Source organism: Cottoperca gobio, chromosome 11 (assembly GCF_900634415.1).
Source record: "Cottoperca gobio chromosome 11, fCotGob3.1, whole genome shotgun sequence".
NCBI lineage: Eukaryota > Metazoa > Chordata > Actinopteri > Perciformes > Bovichtidae > Cottoperca > Cottoperca gobio.
The window spans coordinates 6,900,015-6,923,142 of NC_041365.1; the positions used below are offsets into that span (position 1 = coordinate 6,900,015).

Below are 23,128 nucleotides of genomic sequence, written 5' to 3' on the forward strand. Positions count from 1 at the left end.
CATAGTATGAATAGTATGTTAGTGTGCGATTTAGAACACAGCCACAGGCGATGAGTGCAGCCACCGCACAAAAGGTTATTCCCATACATTTATCTGGATTATGGTCATCCTGTGAAACTGTAGTGCAACATTATGACGGTCATCTGCCGTTCAACTAGAGGTAGGCTGCTGCTACAGTGTTATGTCATTTGTTGTATTCCTCAGTGAGAGCGGATTAGGGTGACAGGCAGGGCAGACTGGCTGCAGGGGCAGAGTGTCAATCTGTAATCTCACCCTACTGGCTCCGGCTCAATGGCTATCCCTCATCACCTAGACCACAGATGGTCCCCTGTGAGTAACTACTATAACCAGGGCACGCTGTCAAACTTACATCATTCATAACATGCCTAAAATAAAAAGGATTCCTGCTCTGACGCTGCACATTTTTATTCTACCTCACAGCAAAGTGACCATTTCACAGTGTGACATTTAGTTGCACTGGGTTGATGACCCATCTTTTCCTTAGGTACAGTAGTGTCTAATACATACACAAGCACAAAATAATTAAAAGGAAAGGGTGTGTGTCCGTTTAAAGCAGGAGCAAACCTTAAAATAGCCTGGAATGAAACTGGTACAACAATAGGGACACAGTAGGTGACGTGAATCTTTACCTGATGAGTCAAAGCTGTAAGACATGCTAAGAGGTCGCATGACTGACAGACATGCCCATGTTTGAAATAAAGAAAATGGGAGTAAATAGGAGAAAAAGAAATCCATGAGTTAAAATGGATGGTGAAGTTATTAATGAATCATCCAAGTTTATAAAACATCCGGTTTATGAAACATTATAAAAACAATTATGTTTAGGATCAACCTGTAGAGCCTCCCATGTGTACGATTACGCAACCACTGCTCCATATTACCCTCCTGAATCCCATTACAAAAGGTGTTGTGTAAACCGCACTGTACAGTATACAACAGTGACAACATATTTGCGGTTTTTATCTGATTAAAAGCCTTAAATGTTTGAAACATGGCCAATTGGCCAATAATGACGACTACATACCAGTAGAGTTATCTACTTCCTTATGCAATGCTAGCTTATCAGAGCACAATTGTCAGTAACCACAGCTGGTTTCTTTAGGAGGTCTAGCAAACAACTCAAGTCTCGCAGCTGCAGTCAAAGTGATCCCTGTTTAAACATTATGACACTTGTGATTAAGTGAGCAGATCAATGTCGGAAGAAGGATGTTAGAGTAATCATAATGGATGTGGTTAGTCAAAGTTAATGGTTTTTGTCCCGAGTGGAGGGGGTTAGGCTCGTAAAGCAGTAGGTAAGCAGATAAACTTGCTGATGAGAAACAATTAAGGGGTTTCTTCAGATAAAACTAAAAGGTTTAGTTTGACGGGTTGAATAGAATGTTGCACAAACACATTCATTTTTGTTTAAAAGCCATTTGTGCATTTAAACATTAGTGGTGTCAAAGTGTGCGATTGTTGGCGGCTTACCGAGGCGGCTTCTGCGGATCATGTCCGGTGAGACCGGCCTGAGCTTCCTTTCAGATTTGATGCCCTCCAGCAGGCGCTCGTGGAGGCTCCGGGGACGTTGCGGGTGGGGTTTCAGTTTACGGGAAGCGACCTGTCATGACAACCACACAAGTGAGCCCTCAACTACCACCATGGAGACCAAAAGGAGATTTTCCAGCTCCCAAGAAAGAGTTTTGTAATAGCATTAAGTCATCCAACTATTCTGTTAGTCAAAGTCTATCACTTTGTTACCAATACCAACATGTCAATCAAACTTTATTTATATAGCACATTTCAAACTAATCAAATTTATATCAAAGTGCTTTACAAGCAATTGACAAAGCTTAAGATGTTAAAAGTAGTAAAATGTAAATTAAATCATAATGATCAACAGTAAAAAGTTGACAAAAACAAAATAGAGTGAAATAAAAAGTAAAGAGGATAATCGAAGAAGTATAAATAATAAAACGTAACGATGGCAGTACATTAAATTATGTTCCCATAATTCACAGTTATTTGGCATCTACTGTGCAGTGTTCTCAGAACCGGGTTGAATACAGACGATAATGATCATACGAGTCACACTCTAAATGTTGCCATACCATGTTGTGTACTACTCACCGGGTTGAGAGGCGGTCGCGACCTGATGAATTCAAGAATGATCTCATGAGCACTCTTCTTTAATTTTGGTGGTATGTTTCCATTCACCTGGAAAGACATTGTTCAATTTAATGAGGATGATGATTATTATTATTATTATTTAAATAGCTGCAATGAAAAGGTCGTCGAAACCTGCATTGAGAAATGACCATTGCCAGAAATTTGACTATTATTAAGCACAGACAAAAAAAGAGAAAGAAAATCATTTCATTGTAATGTGTAGGTCCTATGACTGTATAAAACTTGTATATTCTGAGATTATGAAGACATAAAATTTGCGAGAGAGAGAGAGAGAGAAAGAGAGAGAGAGAGAGAGAAAAGGTCACCGTAATCGTTTATTTATTTATTTTGTACCTGCAATGGCACCAATACCCCTATTTACAGTAGAGTTATTCCAAACAAAGAGAAGAAGGTCAAATAGAAATAACTGCTTATCTTGACTTTTCCATTACCATTACTTTTCGCAGCTTGTAGCGTTGGGAGCGGATGTCGTCCATCAGCATTTCGTACGGTGTGAGCTGGTATTCAATAGGTAATGGGTTGTACTGACGCTCATGAACCTTCTTTAATTTAACGCCATCTCGTAGATCTCGCATCACCTGCACCCAGAACTGTGCCTGGTGGAGACAAAGAGTAATGTGATGATAATTACTGTAGTACACGAGTTATAGAATCACCAACAGGTCACAGGGTTAAAACCATCAGGGCTTGGTGTAGAAGAAAAAAAACTATTCTTACCCAATCTGCATTTTGCAGCTCATCGAGGTCTTTAACAGGATTCTCCCGAGTCTCGCCTTCCATCCTCCGAAGGTTCTAGCCAAGAAAAGGGGACAAGAAAACAGATACCAATAGAGATTAAACATGTTTTCATTACCAATACATTCACAGTACCGGCTGAAATTAAGTTGAGGTCACTACAGTCAAAGCAGTGTGGTTAATTAATCGATGGCTGTGTCACATGAATGTGTCGATATCCTTCTCATCCTATATTGACAATCTACCGGGGGGGTAAACTAGTAAACTAATGGCTGCTATTAATGTTCATCTGCTGAATCCCATATAAGTAGTTATTGAAAGTTCTGGGTGACCAGTTCAAATGTCAAACCTGGTAAATTGATGATTGCTCTCATTGTTTTTAGCTGCATGTGGCAAGTATATATAGTAAATAGTTACTCTGCTGTCTCACTATTCTTTTAGTGGATTTGTTTTCCACTGAGGGCACGACAGACGAAGAAGGTGCCCAGATTTGATGGACAGGGCGCTTGCTTTCAATTTTCCTCGATCATAAACAGTCAAATACTCGTAATAAATACAAATCTATACCAGGTAAAAGTTGTTTCAGACCAGATGAATCCAACATGATCTACGATATCACTTCAAAGAAAGTAAAGCCTAAAGCGTCCTCTGTTGACAGCTGCAGCTGCTTTTCTTTTCATCTACGCATCTATTCATCCGCACCCACGTTTACTGCTGAAACAAATGCCTTTGTCCTAAATGTAATCTTGTTTTCTGCTGATCTGACCTTTCTCTTCTAATACCAAAATGTATTTCTGCTGCCAATTTACCTTCCACTTTTTTTTTTTTACCCAGGACTTCCTTCCTTTAAGCCATGGTATTTATGTTGGTTTATTTCTATACTGAGAGAAAAAGAATCCTACAAGAAGAAGCAGATAGATACTAACAGAGAAAAGAGAAAAACAACAACAGTGAGAGAAACTGAAAGAAAGACTCATTGACTAGCCTCCTAATTTGTAAGCATGTGCGACACTGTGTATGGTTACTTATTAGCAACTATCCAGTGACTTTCAGTGCCACAGGGAGTGCAAAGCAGCCCCTATAGCCTGGCGGCCCCCTTCTGTAAGCTCCTTAATTTGCTGTAATAAGGTTAAACTTGATTCTATAACCATATATTACATAAGTTGTTTGCATGACTCACACGTCCTACAGAAGACACATTTCACATCATGAGTGTGTACAGACTGTGCAGCAAAGCTACGCAGTCTGACAGGCAATAGAATAAGTCATGTGATCATCTTCTCTAAACACAATGTTGTACTACTAAGTGTTTAAGAGCTGCGTTACATTTTGAATGCTCGAGTTGGGCAAATGTTTTTTCTCCACAAGCTCTATACTGCACTTTATAAAAGGGATGCTCCATACCACTTTTTCATGCCCGATACCACCACCTTAAGTAGCTGCTGATACCGTTAGGTGTGTATGTGTGTGTATCTTTAAGGTCCTCCTTCTTGTATACAAAGCCCTAAACGGAACCGCACCAAGTTACACTGCCAACTCTCTAATCAACTATGTGCCCCCAAGAACATTATGATCATCAAAAGAAAACTCGGAGATGTAGCCTTTATCAATTATGCACCAAAGCTATGGAACACTTTACCTGCAGACATTAGAGAAGCAAGCTCTCAGTATTTTCAAAAGTAAGCTAAAAACATACATCTCTTTACTTTAGCCTTTTAATGGTGATATTTTATCTCTTTACTTTAGCCTTTTAATGGCAAATTTTTTTATGCTGCTACTCTATGGCACTTTAAACCAATTTAAATAATTTCATTCTGTACTGTTCATTTGTGCTATACCTGGTCTAACATTGAATGTGTAATGGTAACTTCGATAAATTTCAGAGTGTGTATTTTTGAAAAACCTGAGATCAAATAGACTGTGTTACCACGGGAAAAAGAGGAAGTTTCTTTGATAAATGTGTTTGGAAAAAATATATTTTATTGAATAAAAACTGGCTTTAACCGATAGATTTCATAAAACTTAAACTGGGGTTTGTTTTAACGGGAACACTACCAAGAATGGGTAGCAAAGAGAGTAAACCAGTTGAAAGGCCGCAGGTGCCCATTGTTGACCTCATGCTTTCAAAATATGGCTCTGATAGTTTAAAACATTTACAAGAATGGTGTAATGAATGTGGTTTCCCGGCAGGAGGGTCGTTAAGTACGGCACAGATAGGGAAACTAGGCATGAATTCCAATGTTATTTTATACTATTTTAATTAATACTAATTTTAATGATACTTCACTCATTTACATCAACACTGTGATTATTGTACTGCAAATGCTCCGTCTAATCTTGTACTATGTTTTTGCTGTGAAGCAATTTGGGCTTCAATTCTTGTATGAAAGGTGCTATACAAATAAAGCTTATTATTATTATATATGAAACAAATATTTTACGCTACTAAAAACCAAGAAATACATAGCCCACAACCTGACTTAGTTATGCAGTGATGCTGCTTTTATTTTATACACAGAACATTTTGCAGCATTCATTGATTGTTCAGCATCATTCAAATATTCTAAATGAATTTTAAAGTATAAAAAGAAAAACAAAAAGGAATGAATTCCAGTGTTAAATACAAGATAGATACTTTTTTTCCCTCCGATATCCAATAGATCAGTATCGGATTGGCGCATCCCTACTTTATATACGTTGTCCATAAAATATGTCATACACACTAGTCTGTAATATCTGGGTCTTGTCAAGCTACTTATGACATGCTTAACAGTTGGGTAATAGTCTAAAACACAGTCTCAATAGGGAATCCCTCACTAATCAGATTCAATAACTCCAGTACAAATACTCCATGTAGAGAAATAAATCAGAAATAAATCAGAAACGGGATGCCAGATCACATCCATGAAGAGTTAAGTCATGCCAAGTGCATGTATTGATGATGAACTGACCTGACAAGGAGGTCATACAGGAACACGCACACCGTCTCAATCCTTCTGGACCATTACCACTTTGTGGGCCGTTCTGTTATTATTGTACAGTTTCTGGGCACCACTCTGGTATTTTCTTTTCCCAGTATTACAAAGTCTGTTGCCCTTTCAGATCCCAATTCAACCAATTGAATTTTACACAGTAAATCCACACACCATAGCAGCAGAGTGGTAACCCCCAGAGACGAGAGAGTTTGGTACTTTCATCTGTTCTGTGCCTCTGTGCACACATTTTCTTTATCACTTTCAATTTCGATAGGTTTGTGACGCGCAAATGAGTCAAATGATTAGAGGATGAGTCTTGGACCGAATTTTCTGATTTTGGGAATTGGGATAACAATTATTAAAAGTGTAGAAAGTGCATTATCACCAGATTTATTAATAATTCGCAGAGTTTCTTACCTCCTTGGCACTCTTGATTTTGTCCAGAAAGGTGTGTAGTTCCCTGGTTTCGGCATAGAGAGCACGACACACAGCCCGGTAATGGCTGGGGGCGGCTGATGGGCTGGGCAGGTGGGACGAACATAACTGGAGAGGAAAGAAAGTCAGGAATTTGTTATATATAGTGATTCTTTAAAGGTAGCTGATCGGCGGAGGTAAGATTCTACAGCTAGCAGCTCAGGGGTGACGGGAATAGTTATTAGTTATGAAGATATTTGTTCAAAAATGTTGGCCTGATGATTGAACTAAATGGAAGTGGAAATAGAAAATATAAGTTACAATTCATCCTGAGGGGGTATAGCAATTTATGACAATCCATCCAAAACAAAACAAAATGTCTGGCTCACGGTGGCGCTAGAGAAAACATCAGAGGATCACCAATATCAGAAGGCTTCACCCTCTGCGGATCATGTACCAGAGCTTTCAGCAGCATGAACCCGATTGTTCAGTCTGATTTACATTGCCTGACTAGCATCAGCTATGCACCATTTAATGCTCTGACCCTTATGGTATTTGCCTGCGATTGTAAAGATAATAAAAGCTGCCTGCCAGAGTAATGGATGAGCTGTCAAATTATCTCCAGTGCTGTGACACAAAGGAAGAAACCAGACGAGTGACATATTCTCATGTTCTCCTGATGGGGCTTGGCTAGCCACAGGAATGTCTGACTCAGCAGAAAGTGTCTCCTTCCTTGTTCGTTGAAGGAATGTTTACAGGTAAGATGAGACTTGAGCAGTGAGAGTCTAAAGGACCATGATCAAAATACAGCTGCATCTGTGGTTTCCACGGTTTATGCTAAAAACAATGATCCCTATCGAGCACAAGACCTTGAAACACTGAAGGAAAACTGTAGGTTCACAGTATGTGCTAAATGTCATAGTTTGGAAACTTGGTGTTAAATTGACGGCCTGACCGATAATAAAAAGGTGGAATATAATCCAAACTCAAGAGATTGAAAGCTTTGGTAAGAGGATGACCGCCCATGCAGCCACTCCTTCGTTCACTCCATTTCACCGTAGCAATGAGGAAACCCAGTCAGCACATTCAACATCTAACCATTCCTGTCTTAGAGGGATGCATCACTAGCCAATCCTGTCATCTTTGGTCAGCTTCTCCTCTCGCTCAACCCTAATCGACCCGACCTACCTCTGCCCGACAGAGAAGCAGAGTACAAGTGAAGGAAGGAGGTCAGACAGGAATGTGCAGCCATCTACTCCAGCCATGTCATGCCAACATATTGCAGTTTACACTCAAGAGAGGGATTGTTGGAAGAATTAGGAACATGCACTGGCAGAAAACAGACCTAATGGGTTTTACACCGGGTTCATTATATGGAAGGAACGGGCTGTGAATTGTTTTTAGCCTATTCCCCAAATACCAGCGTGTTTACACAGCTATAATTGCCAGTCTCATATTCAGACGCTATTTGGGGAATTTACAGCGTGACAGCCCCCCCATCAGGGGAATTTGTTTGGAGCTGGAGTGATGATGACGTGTGGATGCACTGCTCTGTTAACAGACCTGATGTAAAAATGGGATGAATCTGCTTCTAAAGCTAGGCAGAAATCTGATTTTGATGAGATTGTTTTTCATAACAGTGTTACCAACACAAATCACATGAAATCAAATCTTTTAAATTCTGATTTGGGCAACTTTCAAATGTGGTCCTAAATCAGGTTTTGAAAAGTTATAATTGGAATTCATGTTACTTTTACGTCACTCTAGAAAGACATTTGTCAGAATTCTGCGCTCAAATTTTGGATGAAGTCAAAATCCCACGACTCATGGCTGCATCTTTATCATCTAGTCACATAGTCGCTGGCTTCCACTGCCGTCAATTTATAAATTAAACAGTAAAACGCTGACTTCAGTGTCCTCCATGTTTACTTCCATACGCCAGCGTGCTGCATGTGATGTCTTTGTTATTGGTCGTCAGGGCGTGCGGTTCAGTTCAGAACAGTGACTAGTTTACACTGGAATCTGATAATGGCCACATTAAAAAAATTATGTGAACAACCAAACAAAATAAATCTGATCTGAGCAATAAATCTAAATTGAGCACTAAGGCTGGTTGTGTGAACGTAGCCTAAGACAGGGGTCGGCAACCCGCGGCTCCGGAGCCGCATGCGGCTCTTTCATCCCTCTGATGCGGCTCCCTGTGGCTTTTGAAAATAATTAATGAGTATTTAATTAAAATGTATTTTATTTTAGTTTGTTCGTTTTTAAAATGTAATTCTCAATTTGAAGATTATGGTGATCTTGTAACATCTAAATAAAACGTGTTAAAAAATGTTATGTCGCTGTTACGCTGTTACTATGCGTCACAACCGCCAATGTGCGACACCCGCCAGCGCGCGATTTCTTGAACTTTTCGAATCCCAGGTAGGACAACTATGGAGAATTCTAAGAAGAGAAAAGTGTCTGAAGAAAACAGAACGTTCAATGGTACGTGGACAGATTCATTTGCTTTCACTGCTGACGAGACTGGTTTACCAGTATGCTTAATATGTAATGAGAAACTAGGAAACAACAAAAAGTCAAATGTCGCAAGACATTTCCAGAATAAACACGCAGCCTTTGCTCAAAAATATCTGATGCGGAAGGTTGATCTGAGTAAAAATCACTTCAAGAAGTGGATGAAGTCTGCAAATTCAAGTACATATGCGAGTTTTGTAGCCGCTCAGGAAATAGTCAGGCACGGGAAGCCGTTCACAGATGGAGAATATATAATAATACGACTGCATTGGCAGGTGTGAGTCAACCTGATCTTGAGATGGAACTGGCCGACATAGCCGACAAAGACATATGGGTGTCCAAGTTTAAACGCTTGACAGCAGACCTTGAAGATGTTGCCCGTCAGAAGGCCGTTCTTGCTCAGAATCACAAATGGCGTGATATTGAAAACCTCCCCAAAACGGACCAACTTGTGTTCGAAACTTGGAATGCTATCCCCGACGTTTATGTGAACATGAAAAAGTATGCACTTGGAGTCCTGTCGATCTTTGGATCCACATATGTATGTGAGCAGGTGTTCTCCAACATGAACTTTATTAAAAGCAAACATCGCGCACGCCTCACAGATGACAGCTTACGATCCTGTGTGAAGATGAAGGTGACGGCATACAGCCCTGATGTGCAGACGCTGTGCGCTGAGGTTCAGGAGCAGAAATCACATTAACCAAGTATGATAAATATTTTAATTGCCTATTATTTTGCACATATTCATATTTTTTCATTGTTCAGTGAAATAGTCCTTTTATTTTTCAGGTTGACAGCTGACTGCACGCGCCAGTAAAAGGATGACGGAACACAGAGAGAGGACGGCATTTTTGGTTTGCTGACGGTGGATAATTTAAGTTCAGCGTTTTTTTTTCATAAATACAAGAAGGACTCAAATAGACATTGAGTATTTTACTTGAAAGTAACCTTCAACCCAACGTCAACGTCTTTTTTTCGGAGCTCAAAATGTTTTGTTGCATGCAGAAATGTAATTTTGTTTTCTCTGCAGTCGTTCATTGATTTCATAAATGCAACACATTATAGTTTGTTTATACATAGCATAAAGGCAAAAAAAATGTTATATGCAGTGTTATTTCATTTTAAATGTCAAAAGGGTTTTGTGGCTCCCAGTGTTTTCTTTACTGTGGGAAACGGGTCCAAATGGCTCTTTGAGTGGTAAAGGTTGCCGACCCCTGGCCTAAGAGAAAAACACACAAATCAAAATCCCCCCCCACAACCTACCGTGATGAGGTCTCGATAACTGCGAATGCTGCTGATGGAGCCTGAGGGGGCAGAGACGGGCTCCTCTTCCTCCTCTTCTTCTTCCTCCTCCTCGCACTCCTCCTCTGTAGCTTCGTAGCCCTCGTCAGGACAGGGGTCACTCTCTGTTTCTTCGGTGTTGGTCATCATGTCGATGAGGCGCTCAAGCGGCGGGCTGAGTTCACGTTCCTCGTTTTCTTTGAGTCCATAGTCCAGAGCTTTGTAAATCATGACACCAAGTGAGTCTATAACCTGTGGGACAAATGGGTAAAATATTTATATCATGAACTGGAAAAAGGAATGGAAAATCTATTTTACAGACTTTGGTCAAATAAAAGAGTTCCTTTCAATAGTTTCTACAGAAGAAAAAACAAAAAAAGAACATTAACATCCAATGCCTTCCCCAATACCAGGTATTTTAAGATACATACGAAAAAACTAAAATAAATACGATGTGAATAGAATACGAGAAGCTCGGGGACATTTCTAATTTAGCAAGGGTAATACAATTAGTTTTACTTGTTTACTTGCTCTGTGCCAATATTATGTTCTTTCCAGCTAATAGACTACACTGTATGTTATCAGATAAAATGAATAAACATTAACGCGTAGGCATGGTTTTAATTGCTGTGACAAAAACTTTTAATAACTCATTGATATTTAGTCTTTTAAATCACTACCCTTGAGTGCCTCATATTTCTTAGACAACTCTACACTCACTTTTATGTTGCCTCTGCTGCTATATTATTAATGACACATCAGAACTCAGCAACAGACCTAATTTCTTTGCACCCATGTCTTAGTTAGATAAACTAAAACTCAATTCACCTGAACAAGAAGACAGTTCATGTCATCAAACCAGATGCGAAACGAGGCCACAGTGTTCCTCCAAACAGCGTGATTATTACCATAATCTGGGGATGATTTTATTTCATCGCTGCTTTCCCTCATTAACAAGCAGCGGATGACCTCTTTTTTTTTCTTTTGCTGCTTGTTCCAAAATGTCTCAAACAACCACCGGGCCACAATGAGACAAAGTTGTTCTTTCAATGCAGCATGACAAGTTGCCTCTGCTGTCCTGACAACTTAATCAAACCATTGTTCTCAGTTCAACAAGTTTTTTGGAAGTTTGGTCAATTAGTTCACGCATCAGTCGTCTGGGCTAGTGGTAGACAGATTAATTGCCTGTGCTCACGAAGCTGATTATAAATTTGTTAAAGTATTTATCTGAGCCAACACTAGGGAAGGCCACTACTCTAACATGGTTTACTTATTTTATGTACATTTACACATTTTCATTGTCTCTCAGAAACAATGAGATGCTATCTGCTGATGAACACTTTTGTTGTCAAGCTGTTTTTTTTTCACAAGGTTTCTTTTTTTTTTTGATTACCTGTGGACAATCATTTAGTTGAATCTTTAAATTTAAAGTATAAATAATAAAATAGAGTGCAGATCTATGTAAAATAAATAAATGCAATTCTGTGTCTTATTTGTTATTATTATTATTATTATTTATTTTTATTGTATTTTATCAGATGCAAAAAAACAAAACAATATATTGGCATTATATAGCCGCCCGCTATTGGCTGCCCATCGCCATTGAAAAGCCCATATCGGTCGACCACTAGTCTGGGCTTTTGTTTTTGTGTTTCTACACTTGAACTAATGGAACTCTAACACTTAGAGCTCAATTTATCACTTAAACTTTGACTGAAACTCCTTTCATGATTTTCACTACAACTGACACTTCAGCTTTATATAAAACTCACTGAAATTGACACCTCAACGTCTTCTTTTTCAAGTTAAGGTGAAGTTAAAAATTTTGCCTGGAATCCCAATATTAGTAAAGTAATATTCAGTATCTTTTCCTAGTTTCCAGTGAGAAAGTGTTCATCACTGGAAGTCATTGTTTTCTCTAACATCCATCAAGAGAGTTGTGTCTGTGTACGACTGCTGTGGTCTGCACAGGATTTGGATATGGATAGAAACTGCTGGCTGCAAAGTGTTCAAGCATCAACATCAAAGTATATGCTGTGTTGCGATAATACAAATAATATAATACAAGTGTTCCTTTAAGTGATTCATACTGTTGCTCATTACTGTACTGCATATTCTTATCAGAAAGGAATGTAGCGACATTGTTCAAAAAGGGAGGTGTTCAGGTGTAGAGTGTTGTCGTTAGTGAAACTGGTGTTGTTGGGCATGACGGGTGACGCTTGGGTGAGGTGCCAGAGAACAGCACCAGGCCGTGGCGTCTGGGAGTGCAGCGCACAGAAGGAAAGGGTGTTGACTGAGCATGTTTGGGATCATCGACTTCATCCACAGAGGCGGAAAATCATTACATAACAGACATGTCAGAGTCATGTCAAACACACAAAAAGATAATTGCATATAATCAGTGGTGGAATGTAAGAAAGCACATTACTCAAGTACTTTACTTAAATAAAGTACAACTACGTCAGATTTGTTGAGTGTTTTAATGCTACTTCATACTTCTACTCCACTACATTTTAGAGGCAATTATTGTACTTTTTACCCCACTATATTAATTTAACAGCTTTCAAATCCCTGAACTTTAAGTTTAACTCCTTATTCATCGTCTCTCTATGAATAAAAATACCAGTACAACCGCCTCTGTTCTGAATCTTCGGACATTTGACCTATTGATCCAATTATTTCCTGGAGAAAGATCAGGTTCATCGTCTTGTACAGTTATTATTTATCAACCATCTGTGTGCAGCTGATAATCCTGTGCCAACGCTAAAACAAATATCCTATTCCTTAGTGTCTCATTATGTAACCTTATAATCCATGTGTTGAACGACATGCGCTGTTGTGTGTAGAGATACTAGGAAATGCTGGAGTGACCGGCCGCAAAAGGGTGTCATTGATGGGCCAGTTGAGTGTAAGGAAGATTTACATTACACCACGTATAGCAGTGATACTCAACTACCCGTGGAATAGGTTGCCGGGTAGGGCACCGAACTTTTGCGCATTCACATTCCCTTCGCCGCTGTGTTTCGCGAAGGGCGGGACTTCGCTCCCGACACACACACGCCTACAGTCAGAGACAGAGCGTACCTCATCCAGACCAACCAGCACCCCCGAGGAAAGTTTCTCTGACTGGACCTCTTTTAATTTCAGTTGAAGCTGCCATAGGAGTATCGAAAAATGTCTCGTCATTTAATACCAAATTTCTATACGCAAGGAGGTAAGTCTCATTAGTGTTAGTGAAAACCTCTTGTATCCAGGCGTAATTTAAGCAGTTGCACTAGATTTCCAAATCGAGGAACATTTGTTATACTGAAAATAAATAGTTTGAATCAAATTTGCATCCCCACTCAAAATGGCTTGTAATAATAACTGCCAAGTGGTTTAACAGTGGCTAGTACCGAATGCATCACTATTAAATACATTAGGCTAATTAAAGCACTCTGTACAATAATCTGGTTTATGCACCCCAGAGCATAAATGACGACACAATTCGGCAAATACAGTTAAGTCCAGACAAAATGTCTAGAAAAACACTTCACCATGTCACTTATGATTTCTTCTCAAAGAACATAAAGTTCCCTAAGAGTTTGTGTCTGATGGAATGGAGAAGAGGAATCTTAAGAATCGATAGCAAGCACACAGCTAGGTTTTCTAATCACACCTCACAATTTCATTTGAAGACTTGTGATTTTGAGTAATGAGGCAAGGAGCCAAGGCAGAGGGGGAAGGAGGAAGGAGGAAGGAGGAAGAAGGGGAAACAAGTATGCGGATAAACAATTGAGAAAGACAAGTCAGAAATCTGCTGGGTTTCAGGCATGGGCAGAAATGTTTTGTAGCAAACCGCTAATTGAAACCAGGGTGGATGATACATTTGTATGTTCCCATCGTGTGGTCTTAGCCAACCACAGGTAACACAGGAAATTGCCTACATTCTTAAAATGCTTCTTGGGAAATGAAGCAGGATGAGTCATCTGGGTATCGAAGAAAAAATATATAGCATCTTGTGTGCGTGTGCGTTAATCCATCCAGAATATCCTGCCTCAGAAGCAACTTGTCTCCAACTCTACAAACAAATGATGCCAAGCTCTTCAATGACTTCATTGCCCGGGACAAGACATGCTTATGTGTTCCGCCTATAACTTTTTATACTGCATAATTTCCTTCTCACATGAAGACCGGTGTCAGAGGCATTATCCTGGGAATTAATGAGGAATAGGATAGGAAATGTTGTACTCAAGAATAAGTGAACCTTTGTCTCTTGAAGGAATGCTGCATTTCATATAAAATCTTGATTGCGAGGCCTTGCTCCAATAAGCATAGCTAGTACAAAATTGTCAGATTTATTCTCCTCCAAACTTGTTATTTGTGTCCACTTAACAAAATGAAGCAGTTTTTCCACTTAACCACTTGAGTCAAGCTGTACATTTAGCAAACACTGGCCTTTTGACAACCAAAAAAAATATAAGGAGGGGCACATAATCAAAAACATCCGTTTGGTCTGTTTTCAGGCCAAAATACTCAGACAGGCAAGCAAGTTTGGTCACTCAGGAGTATAAATGCCACCTTTGGTGAGGCTCAAACTTGTGCATTTACTGTGTGTGCATGGTTTTCTTGGCCAGAACTTGCTTGGAAATATGATTATTTCTAAATGTGACTACCCCTGGTTAGGTAATTGTTAAATAAATTAAGTAAATCTCTGATAAACTGCTAATTTAATTAATATGGGGCAAAAAATCACACAACTACGTTAAAAAGAAAATAGGCTTAAATACATATCCTGGGTTGTATAAGCTTGCTAGAAAAGCAGTGCAAGAAGAGCGACCATGATGGGGAAAGCTTCAGTGAGTCAACCAGTATGCAGATGGTCAAAGAATGAGCCGTTTGTGTGAACGTCAATGGTGCTCTTTAACACAAACACACGAGAATGGAAAAAGTCAGACTAATGTGCTGCTGCAATATACAACTATTTCTAGTTTTCCATTAATGAACCGTCAATTCCCATTAGCTGATGAATTGACATTCAGATCTGCATTATCACAGCTGACTTCACATTTAAGACAGAGTTAAAGCCAGATCAGGTCTGGGAGAGGAGGAGTGCTAAAGTGTCACTGTAAATATATTCCCTTCATAAAAACTGATGAAAGCCATTTTCTAGCCCTGCTTTCTTAAATATATGGACAAGTGTAAAAGTACTAATACCTGCTTTTTCACAGATGCAGCCCAAAGCAACACTGTGGCTCACAAAACAGTCAGCTAAGCAGCCTTCAGCGTTTGCTGCAGTAGTAGAGCAAAGCCATCACAACACAGACAGTTACATAACCAGAGCTAAATCTAGAGGCCTTTCACTGCAGGAGCAGATGTTCGGCCTCCTCCAGTCTGAAGCATCACTATTCATAGTGAGACAGAACACGACGCTGCTCTTTCATATCTCCTGGTCAAGAACTGCCCGGTTTACATTCATGTGAAGTCAGCTGGAAATAGCTGAGGACTGACAAAATGTCCTTCTGGAATCAAACTGACATCATGCGTCATCATTTCAAGCGATTAGGGACATAAAAACTGATACCGAGATGCAGGTAAGAAAATTATTTTAAACAAAAAGCGCTTTCAGATAAAACGCACTGCCTTAGCAATACATGGTGCACACAGCAGTAATTGTTTGTGCCAAAAACATCCTCCCAAAACAGCAAACCAAGAGTCGAGTTTATTTCACGACAGCATTAGCAGCTGATGAATATTGGCTGACAGTTTGACCTAGTCTTTCTAGCAAATACTGGAAACATTTTGTGATCTGATAACCTCATACACTTTACTGACAGCCTGAAGAAGACATTCAATTCATCACTTGGGCCTGAGAAAATGAGAAATAGATTTCTTCTGTGGTGGATATAAATAGAATACTCTGACTCGAATAGCTTAGACGACTCAATTAATTACATTCATGTGGTTTTGCGCTTGCTGTAAATATCCCTGTATAGGCAGAAGCGTAACTCTGAGGGCTGTAATATGAGCCACACAAGTGCTTTTAAGTAAAGCTGTCAATGTCAAAAAAAAAATCTATGGATTGATTAGGATAAAAGCAGGATATAACAATTAGGTCACTGGTAAATGTCATGCAAAGAGGGATCAAACTGGGTGCCAGTCACTCCAGGGGACTGGACCCAAAAGCTGTCAGACTGACCTAAAAGACCTGCACTAGTTTGCTGCCTAATATACAAAAGACCTGTACTCATATCAAATTTGCACACACATTCAAAATGTTCTTTACTAAAACTCTACAGCCATCATCAACAATTATTAAGAAAAGAAAAGAAATGACGTCTTTCCCTCTAGAAATGTGCAGTTTGACGTCAGAGCTGACAAGAGTAAGAAACAGCCTTTGTAGAGACAGATCTCATTGCCTGTAAAAAGGGGGAGGGATAGACACACACACGAGCAAACTAAACACAGAAGTCTCACATGCATTCCCTGTTCAACCAGCTGCAGCGTGGAAGCCAGTACTGTACACTGCTTACATGCAAAAATATGCACTGCTCCGCTGCATCCGAACCAAACATTTAAATAAATCTAACCATCTGGAAAGAGGATAAATGAGAATGATTATCTAATTTGAATCTGGAATTTGACACAAGAAAAAACAAGTCTGAGGGAACTTCAAACTTTAACTGCCATTTACTACCTCACTGACAGCTGACACCATTAGGATCCATTTCAAAATCCAAGGCTTTACCTTGTGAATTATGCTTGCAAACTAATTGTATTTGCCCAAAATTGACCTAGGGGACGCGAGCAGACCTGGAAAACTAGAAAACCTGTAATAGCATACTAAAACTAATCTCACCTTAATCTTCAACTCAGGACAAACTGGGTTAAGCTGGTCATGAAGGCTACAACAAAAGCTGCAAATCTCATACAAATTTATTTTCCTCAAGGAAATATTTACTACTAGCCATAAAAGGTGGCAATAAAGCACCACAAGAGAAAAGCTTACTTTTGAAGTAACAAAACTTGTTTGACATTATTGATGATTATCCCAACACAGGTTCTATGGTGAGGGAACGCCAAAACATGAGGGACGCAGGACAATGGCCAAAATGTGACCAGGTGTGACAGCACTGCTGTGTATTATCAATAAAAGGTTTAAACTGCGTTTGAGAGTCGCTGTGTGCAATAAATCTAATTTTCCCGAATGATCTGGAAATAATTAGGTCAAGGAAAAGCACCTGGGTGAATTTATAGTTCCCACTAATGTTCTCTCTGAACATTAAATTACATTGCTCACATAATAAAAAAAAATAAAAAAAACACAAATCAACTAATTGAAAAAAAACTATATTCTACAGCATTGCTAGCAGCTCTGCTGTAAGGCTGATGGGCTTGGAGCTAAATGCTAACTTTAGCAAGCTGACACTAATAACAAAGATGCTAACATACTTTTGTTTAGCAGGTATAATGCTTAATATGCTCACCATCTTAATTTAGCATGTTAGCATGCTAACATTTGCCAATTAGCAGTAAACACAAAGTACAGCTGAGGCTGATGGGAATGTTATTAGTTTTGCAGGTTTTTGATCACACAACAACTTAATTAAACACATCAGTGGTGGTAGATGCAATGTTATTACAAATAATCAAGGTAAAGAAAAGTGTACAGGAATGTTATCCATCTAATAGTTGTAGAGTTAGAATAGAGACAATGCACTAAAAAGTCAACCTGCTGGTGGCGCTAGAGGAAAAGTCAGGGCATCATCAAAATAAATGGGGTTTATCCTCAGAGGACCATGAATGTCTCAAACTTTCATGGCAATCCATCCAAAAGTTGAGCTATTTCAGTCTGGACCATAATGGGGGATGGACCGACAGGCATGTGACTAAAAACTGATTTGACAAATCAAGCCACTCACTCTAACAGAGAGCTCATACAAGTGACAAACAATGATATCTATGCTTAAGTTATAAATACATAAAACAAACAAATTAAACACATTTTTTTTCTTTTTTTACAAGGGACCATCTTGTGATGGGATTACACCAGCCGCAACATTGGGCTAGGGGCGTAAAGTGTAAAGCCAATGGCCCCTACTTTGGGCGCCATTGCTCAGATAATACCCATCTCCAAACTCAGCCTTCACTTTGATTTCAACTAAACATCTCTAAAGTTTCCTAACTGCCTCTTGCAGTTACAACACTATTGGGGTGACTAAATCTGTCAACAGACATATATACATCTGGCAAAGTAGTCAAAACCACTCCTGTGTTATTGCCAACTCAAGTAGAGCATCACACAAACAAACACTCACAAGGTGAACCCAATACAAGCGATGCTGTCGCAGCTGGTGAAAACAAGGTGTGTCCTCAAGGTTTGGTCACATGGTCAATTCTGTGGAATTGTCATGCTGATGCACAAATAGCCATTGTGCAAGACATTATGAATAAAATACAAACATATAGTGAAGAAGAAGAAAAAGAAGAGGTTGAAGAAGAAAAAGAAGTTGAAGAAGAAGAAGGAAGGTACTGTCAGCATAAGGACATAATTCCATTTCCAACTAAGCCATGCAAAAACACATACTGTGCATGCCTGTGATCACATGAACTACAAATCAAACATGAAGGACATCAGTCTGCTCTGGGTTGATAGACTCTGTGTAATTTGTCTATGTACACACAATGAAGCTTTGAGAGAGACTTCTCCTCCCTGGATCAAACAGTGTACATTGCTTGGACAAACAGACAGCGGACACATGTCCTCTTCACATGGTTGTGGTGAGGAGTGTAGAAAGTAAAGCATTTTAAGAACAGAAAGAGAAGACGACATTGTCTCCTTTAAGTGCTCTTCAGCATCAGAATGCAGCAAACACAATAAGCACAGAACAAAGTAGATAGTGCTATTTGTACAGAGCTCATTCCCACTCATTTGTGTTTAGTGGATCTCAGGTCAAATGCTGGGACAAATGCTTGAAAAGATTGTCATGCTTACATATTATTACATTTAGATAGGAAACTATTCATTTTTGTGTTGCTGCTGAGGAGTGCCATAGCTACATTTTGACTGAACTGATGGGACACAAAAGGAAGATTTCTACCGGTTCCAAAAAGAAAATAGGCCCGACACACAAGAAGATACCACCACTTCTCACCAGTATTGATAATCAGTTAATGTTCATTTAAAATGTATTTTTACATTGGCTCGATATAGAGGAAATGTTTTTCTCAAGGCAAATGTCAACAATATTGCAACAGAGTGGCCGCCGCACCAGCTTACTTGTGGTGCAATTGCTCACTAGTAGATTCAGTGGTGGGCAAGCTGTGAAAATATTTTCTGAAATTGTTTTGTCATAAGTGAACTAAATAACGCATGACGGTAGTGGAGTGAAACGTATCTGATGACTGAATTAACATTAAAGTTGCGTTTTGAAAACAGCATATTATATCTTTAGTAATAAAACTGATGGACCACGACTAATAGAAAACCAAGTGCTCTACCAGCACTTGTTGAAAAGGACATTTTCTAAAACTGAACTGAGTAAGGAGACTGTCACGTGAAACTCACCTCTAATGACGTGGGGGCCGGCTGGTATTTATCTGTAATGACAAAACATGGAGAGTTGTTAATTGTGCAAACACATCCTCTAAATTATTTGTGCACATGTTCTGTATAATTATGCTAGACATCTTTAAAAGACAGAGAACACACACGTCTCACACAGTGTAACATAGCATGATGGCTTGAGAGTGCTGCAGACGACTGAGTGAATAAAGGATTACGTTTTCTCTGCCGTCACTGCACACTGCCTGAGGGGAGATTGAGGTGTCAAAACCTGACACTGGGGATGGTTATGGTGATATGAATGTTCCTTCATACTCAGGAAGACATTACCCTGTATTCATTATACAACAAACTACAGGAACCTTAATGGAAGGGGAAAAACCTGAAGTTTCTCTTTCCCTTATTGGACAAAAGATAAAACAAAAGCTCTGACAGTCTTATCTCTTGTGCTGATCCAACACACCTGTATCTCTAGAGTTTCATGCAAGAGCTCAAAAGTACACAGAGTGACAGTTGACATCTGAAAGTACAAATAGAGAGATAGATCTGCAGACTTTGAAGCCAGTCCAGAGTGTAAAATGAGGTCATTGCTTATAAATGAGAAGCTTTGGCCGGCTGAGTCATCTCTCTGAATGCTAATATAAGTGCCATTTCAGTTTAAATTCCTCTCAGATCTGATTGAGTAATTTCCACTTAAATGAGACTACTCAGACTGCTGTGGCTGCATACCATGATATTTTTTCTATACAGAGCTTCAGGAAACATTCACGGAAAATACTTGTTTCATAGTGTAGCTCAGTTCTGCACAGTTACAGTTAACAAACGGCTGGAAAAAATATCCACCAACGCTCATTTGGTAAACACTAGGTCCTCTGTTTGTCGCCAGTCAAGGAGAGATGGCTTGGCCAGGGCCCTTGTCTCTCCTACAGCGAGTAAATCACAGTGGGCATATTTGGAGCAGTGTGCAGTGTCACCCAGACTATCCCATTCAGAGAAATATCAACCCCTGTGCTGCTGAAATAAGGGGTTTGTGGGGAATGGGATACAGATGGGTAGATGTAATTTATCTACCAGATTTAAGTTTTATCTTTTACCCATAATCTAAATCAATAAATACAGACGATACATTAAATCCTTATTTGAACCGCTTCAATGACATAATTAACCAGATCAACTGTATGAATAACATTCCACTTAAAATACTGCTTGTGCCAGATCAACCAAAACTATAGTGTAGGTATGAGTCATTGACCATGTATCATTCAGGCTTTCTCCAGGCAACGTGGAGTGAGAGTGAGTATATTCTTCCCGATGCTCCATGTGAATTGATCTGACTGCAGCAGGATCAACATGCATCTCGCATCAATTGAGCCTAAATAAACACTTGTCTTGAACTTTGTGCTGCTTTTTAGTCCGATTCAGTTTGATATGAATCACAATAATGCACACTTCCTGCAGTGTTTGGCTCTAGATGACATCTTGGTAAAAGCACTAAGATAGAAAAAAAGTGATCTTAAAAAAGGCCTCAGTCTTGGTGGTCTGGGTGCTGGCCAAATAATGCCTCCATGTCACCGACTCATGTACAGGCCATAACATAGATTGCATAAGCATCGATTTTCTGCTGCAACCTCTGAAACTGGCAGCAGAGCTACTGGAAGCTTAATAAGTCTCATGTCTCTCATCACCAGGCCTAATAAGAATCAGGACAGGGCCGAGCTGTCCCAAAATACCTCTCGCCAGAGGAACAGCAAAAGGACTCTCCTCATAATCTCCAAAACTCATCTGCAGTCGGACTTCTAAAGTCTGTGCATTTAATCATCACATGTATTCTGTTTTTAGCCGTGTCGAGACTCTCGGCAGCACTGGCGGAATCTGTTTATACCGAGAGTGTGATTTCCACACACAGCAAACATTACTAGTTGGTTGAATGTGCCGAGATGAGGAAGAGCTGGACGGAGGGGTTAGCTCATATGGGGGGTGGGGGTATACACATGGGAGGGAGGAAATAAGAAGAAAGTTGGCTAATAAGTTCCCAGGAGAGATAGGATATAACCTCAGTGACTCAGGCTATGTTTACAGCCACACCTCCTCCTCCCACACCCAAATGTATCTCTCACATATTAATGGAATGAAGTTAAAAGGCTTTGCTGTGTACACCTGAAATGGTTTACTGACAGAAAGCCCCTTTGAATTAGTCACCATGTGGTCTTTGACCATTCAAGGATAATAGTACAAAACATATCATTCATATTGTGAATCATATTGCAATTGCAATATCAGTCAAAATAATAGTAGTTTGATTTATTTATTTTTGAAAATCGTTTAGCCCTTCTCAACTAGAGTACAAGTCATTTGGAATTATTTGATATGATCTGCCTGTTCCCATCCATGTGGCCAGATATGTAGCTTGTTTTACAAGTATATTAGAGCTAAAAAAACCGGATTATTTTCACTCATGATTAATAGGTTGATCAATACAATGTAAGAATACAATGAAAAGGGTTTTTCATTTAGCTCATTTTGTTCAACCAAAGTCCAAAACCCCAATCTTACTATCATGAGTACAAGTAAGCTATGGTTGCACGTTTGTACTACTTGCACCTTTTTTGCATTTAAGTGGCTGGTATGAGTGAAATTCTTGCATTAATTCTTGCAAATTGACTTTCTGTACATAAACCGATCAACTAATCTATTCACCATTTCAACTCTGGAGGTAGTCCGGTGGAACACAAACCTCCCCGACAACAATTGAGTGGATCTACTATGAAGGCCCAGGTGCATGCAAGATTCGCCCTTACTATGTTTACCAAACTAGATTAAAATGCGTTTCCATTGAGTTTAAAATATCCCTCTGGTGTTTGCAGCCCACAACAAGCACCTGCTGTGATGCCCCTCCCTAATGTGTGCCCAACTGTCACAACACAAATTATGGGGCTGTTAGCAGCAATATGAGTCATCCGTGTTTGGATTTTTGCCAGTTTTTTCACTGTAGCTTTGATGCTGGCTATATTGCTTTGCGCTGGACTGGGCCCAAGGTGCTCTGCAGTTTGAATCCATCACATGGTGCATTGTTTACTGTAGGTAACTGACCGCTGCAGGAGCAGAATTTCAAACACAACCCCGACCAAGCAGTCATTCTGAGCCAGCCTTGCGAACACACCCGCCTAAATTAAGCAATAATATGAGCCATGTTTATAATGTAAATATTGGATTATGTTGTGAGAACAAACCCTGTCTGTCAATAATTGTTAATACAGCGTTCTTTGTCTGTATGACTCGCGGCAGCCATGCAGTGATATGTGATGTATTTTTAATAACCGCATTGCCTGTAAACAAATTCGCCACATGGCTGGAAGCGGACAGCCACAACAATATGGCCTCTATGGCCTGCGACTGATGTGAAGGAAAAAGGCTTCATTGTTGGCAGCCTGTTGAGATAGCAGTTACTCAAATCCGACTAAAGTAAACCCCG

General features: G+C 39.6%; 1 protein-coding gene across 3 annotated transcripts in view; it reads right to left on the reverse strand.

The window, feature by feature from the left end:
* Positions 1-23,128, reverse strand: part of spire1a (spire-type actin nucleation factor 1a) — a 32,908-nt gene that overhangs the window by 9,218 nt on the left and 562 nt on the right. For all 3 annotated transcript variants that reach the window (XM_029443911.1, XM_029443909.1, XM_029443910.1), the window contains exons 2-8: positions 19,660-19,691; positions 10,095-10,364; positions 6,315-6,440; positions 2,905-2,979; positions 2,619-2,783; positions 2,128-2,214; positions 1,489-1,618 (exon numbers count right to left, since the gene is read on the reverse strand). In XM_029443911.1, the coding sequence (XP_029299771.1) occupies positions 1,489-1,618; positions 2,128-2,214; positions 2,619-2,783; positions 2,905-2,979; positions 6,315-6,440; positions 10,095-10,364; positions 19,660-19,691 (885 nt within the window). The remainder of the gene's footprint in view (positions 1-1,488; positions 1,619-2,127; positions 2,215-2,618; positions 2,784-2,904; positions 2,980-6,314; positions 6,441-10,094; positions 10,365-19,659; positions 19,692-23,128) is intronic.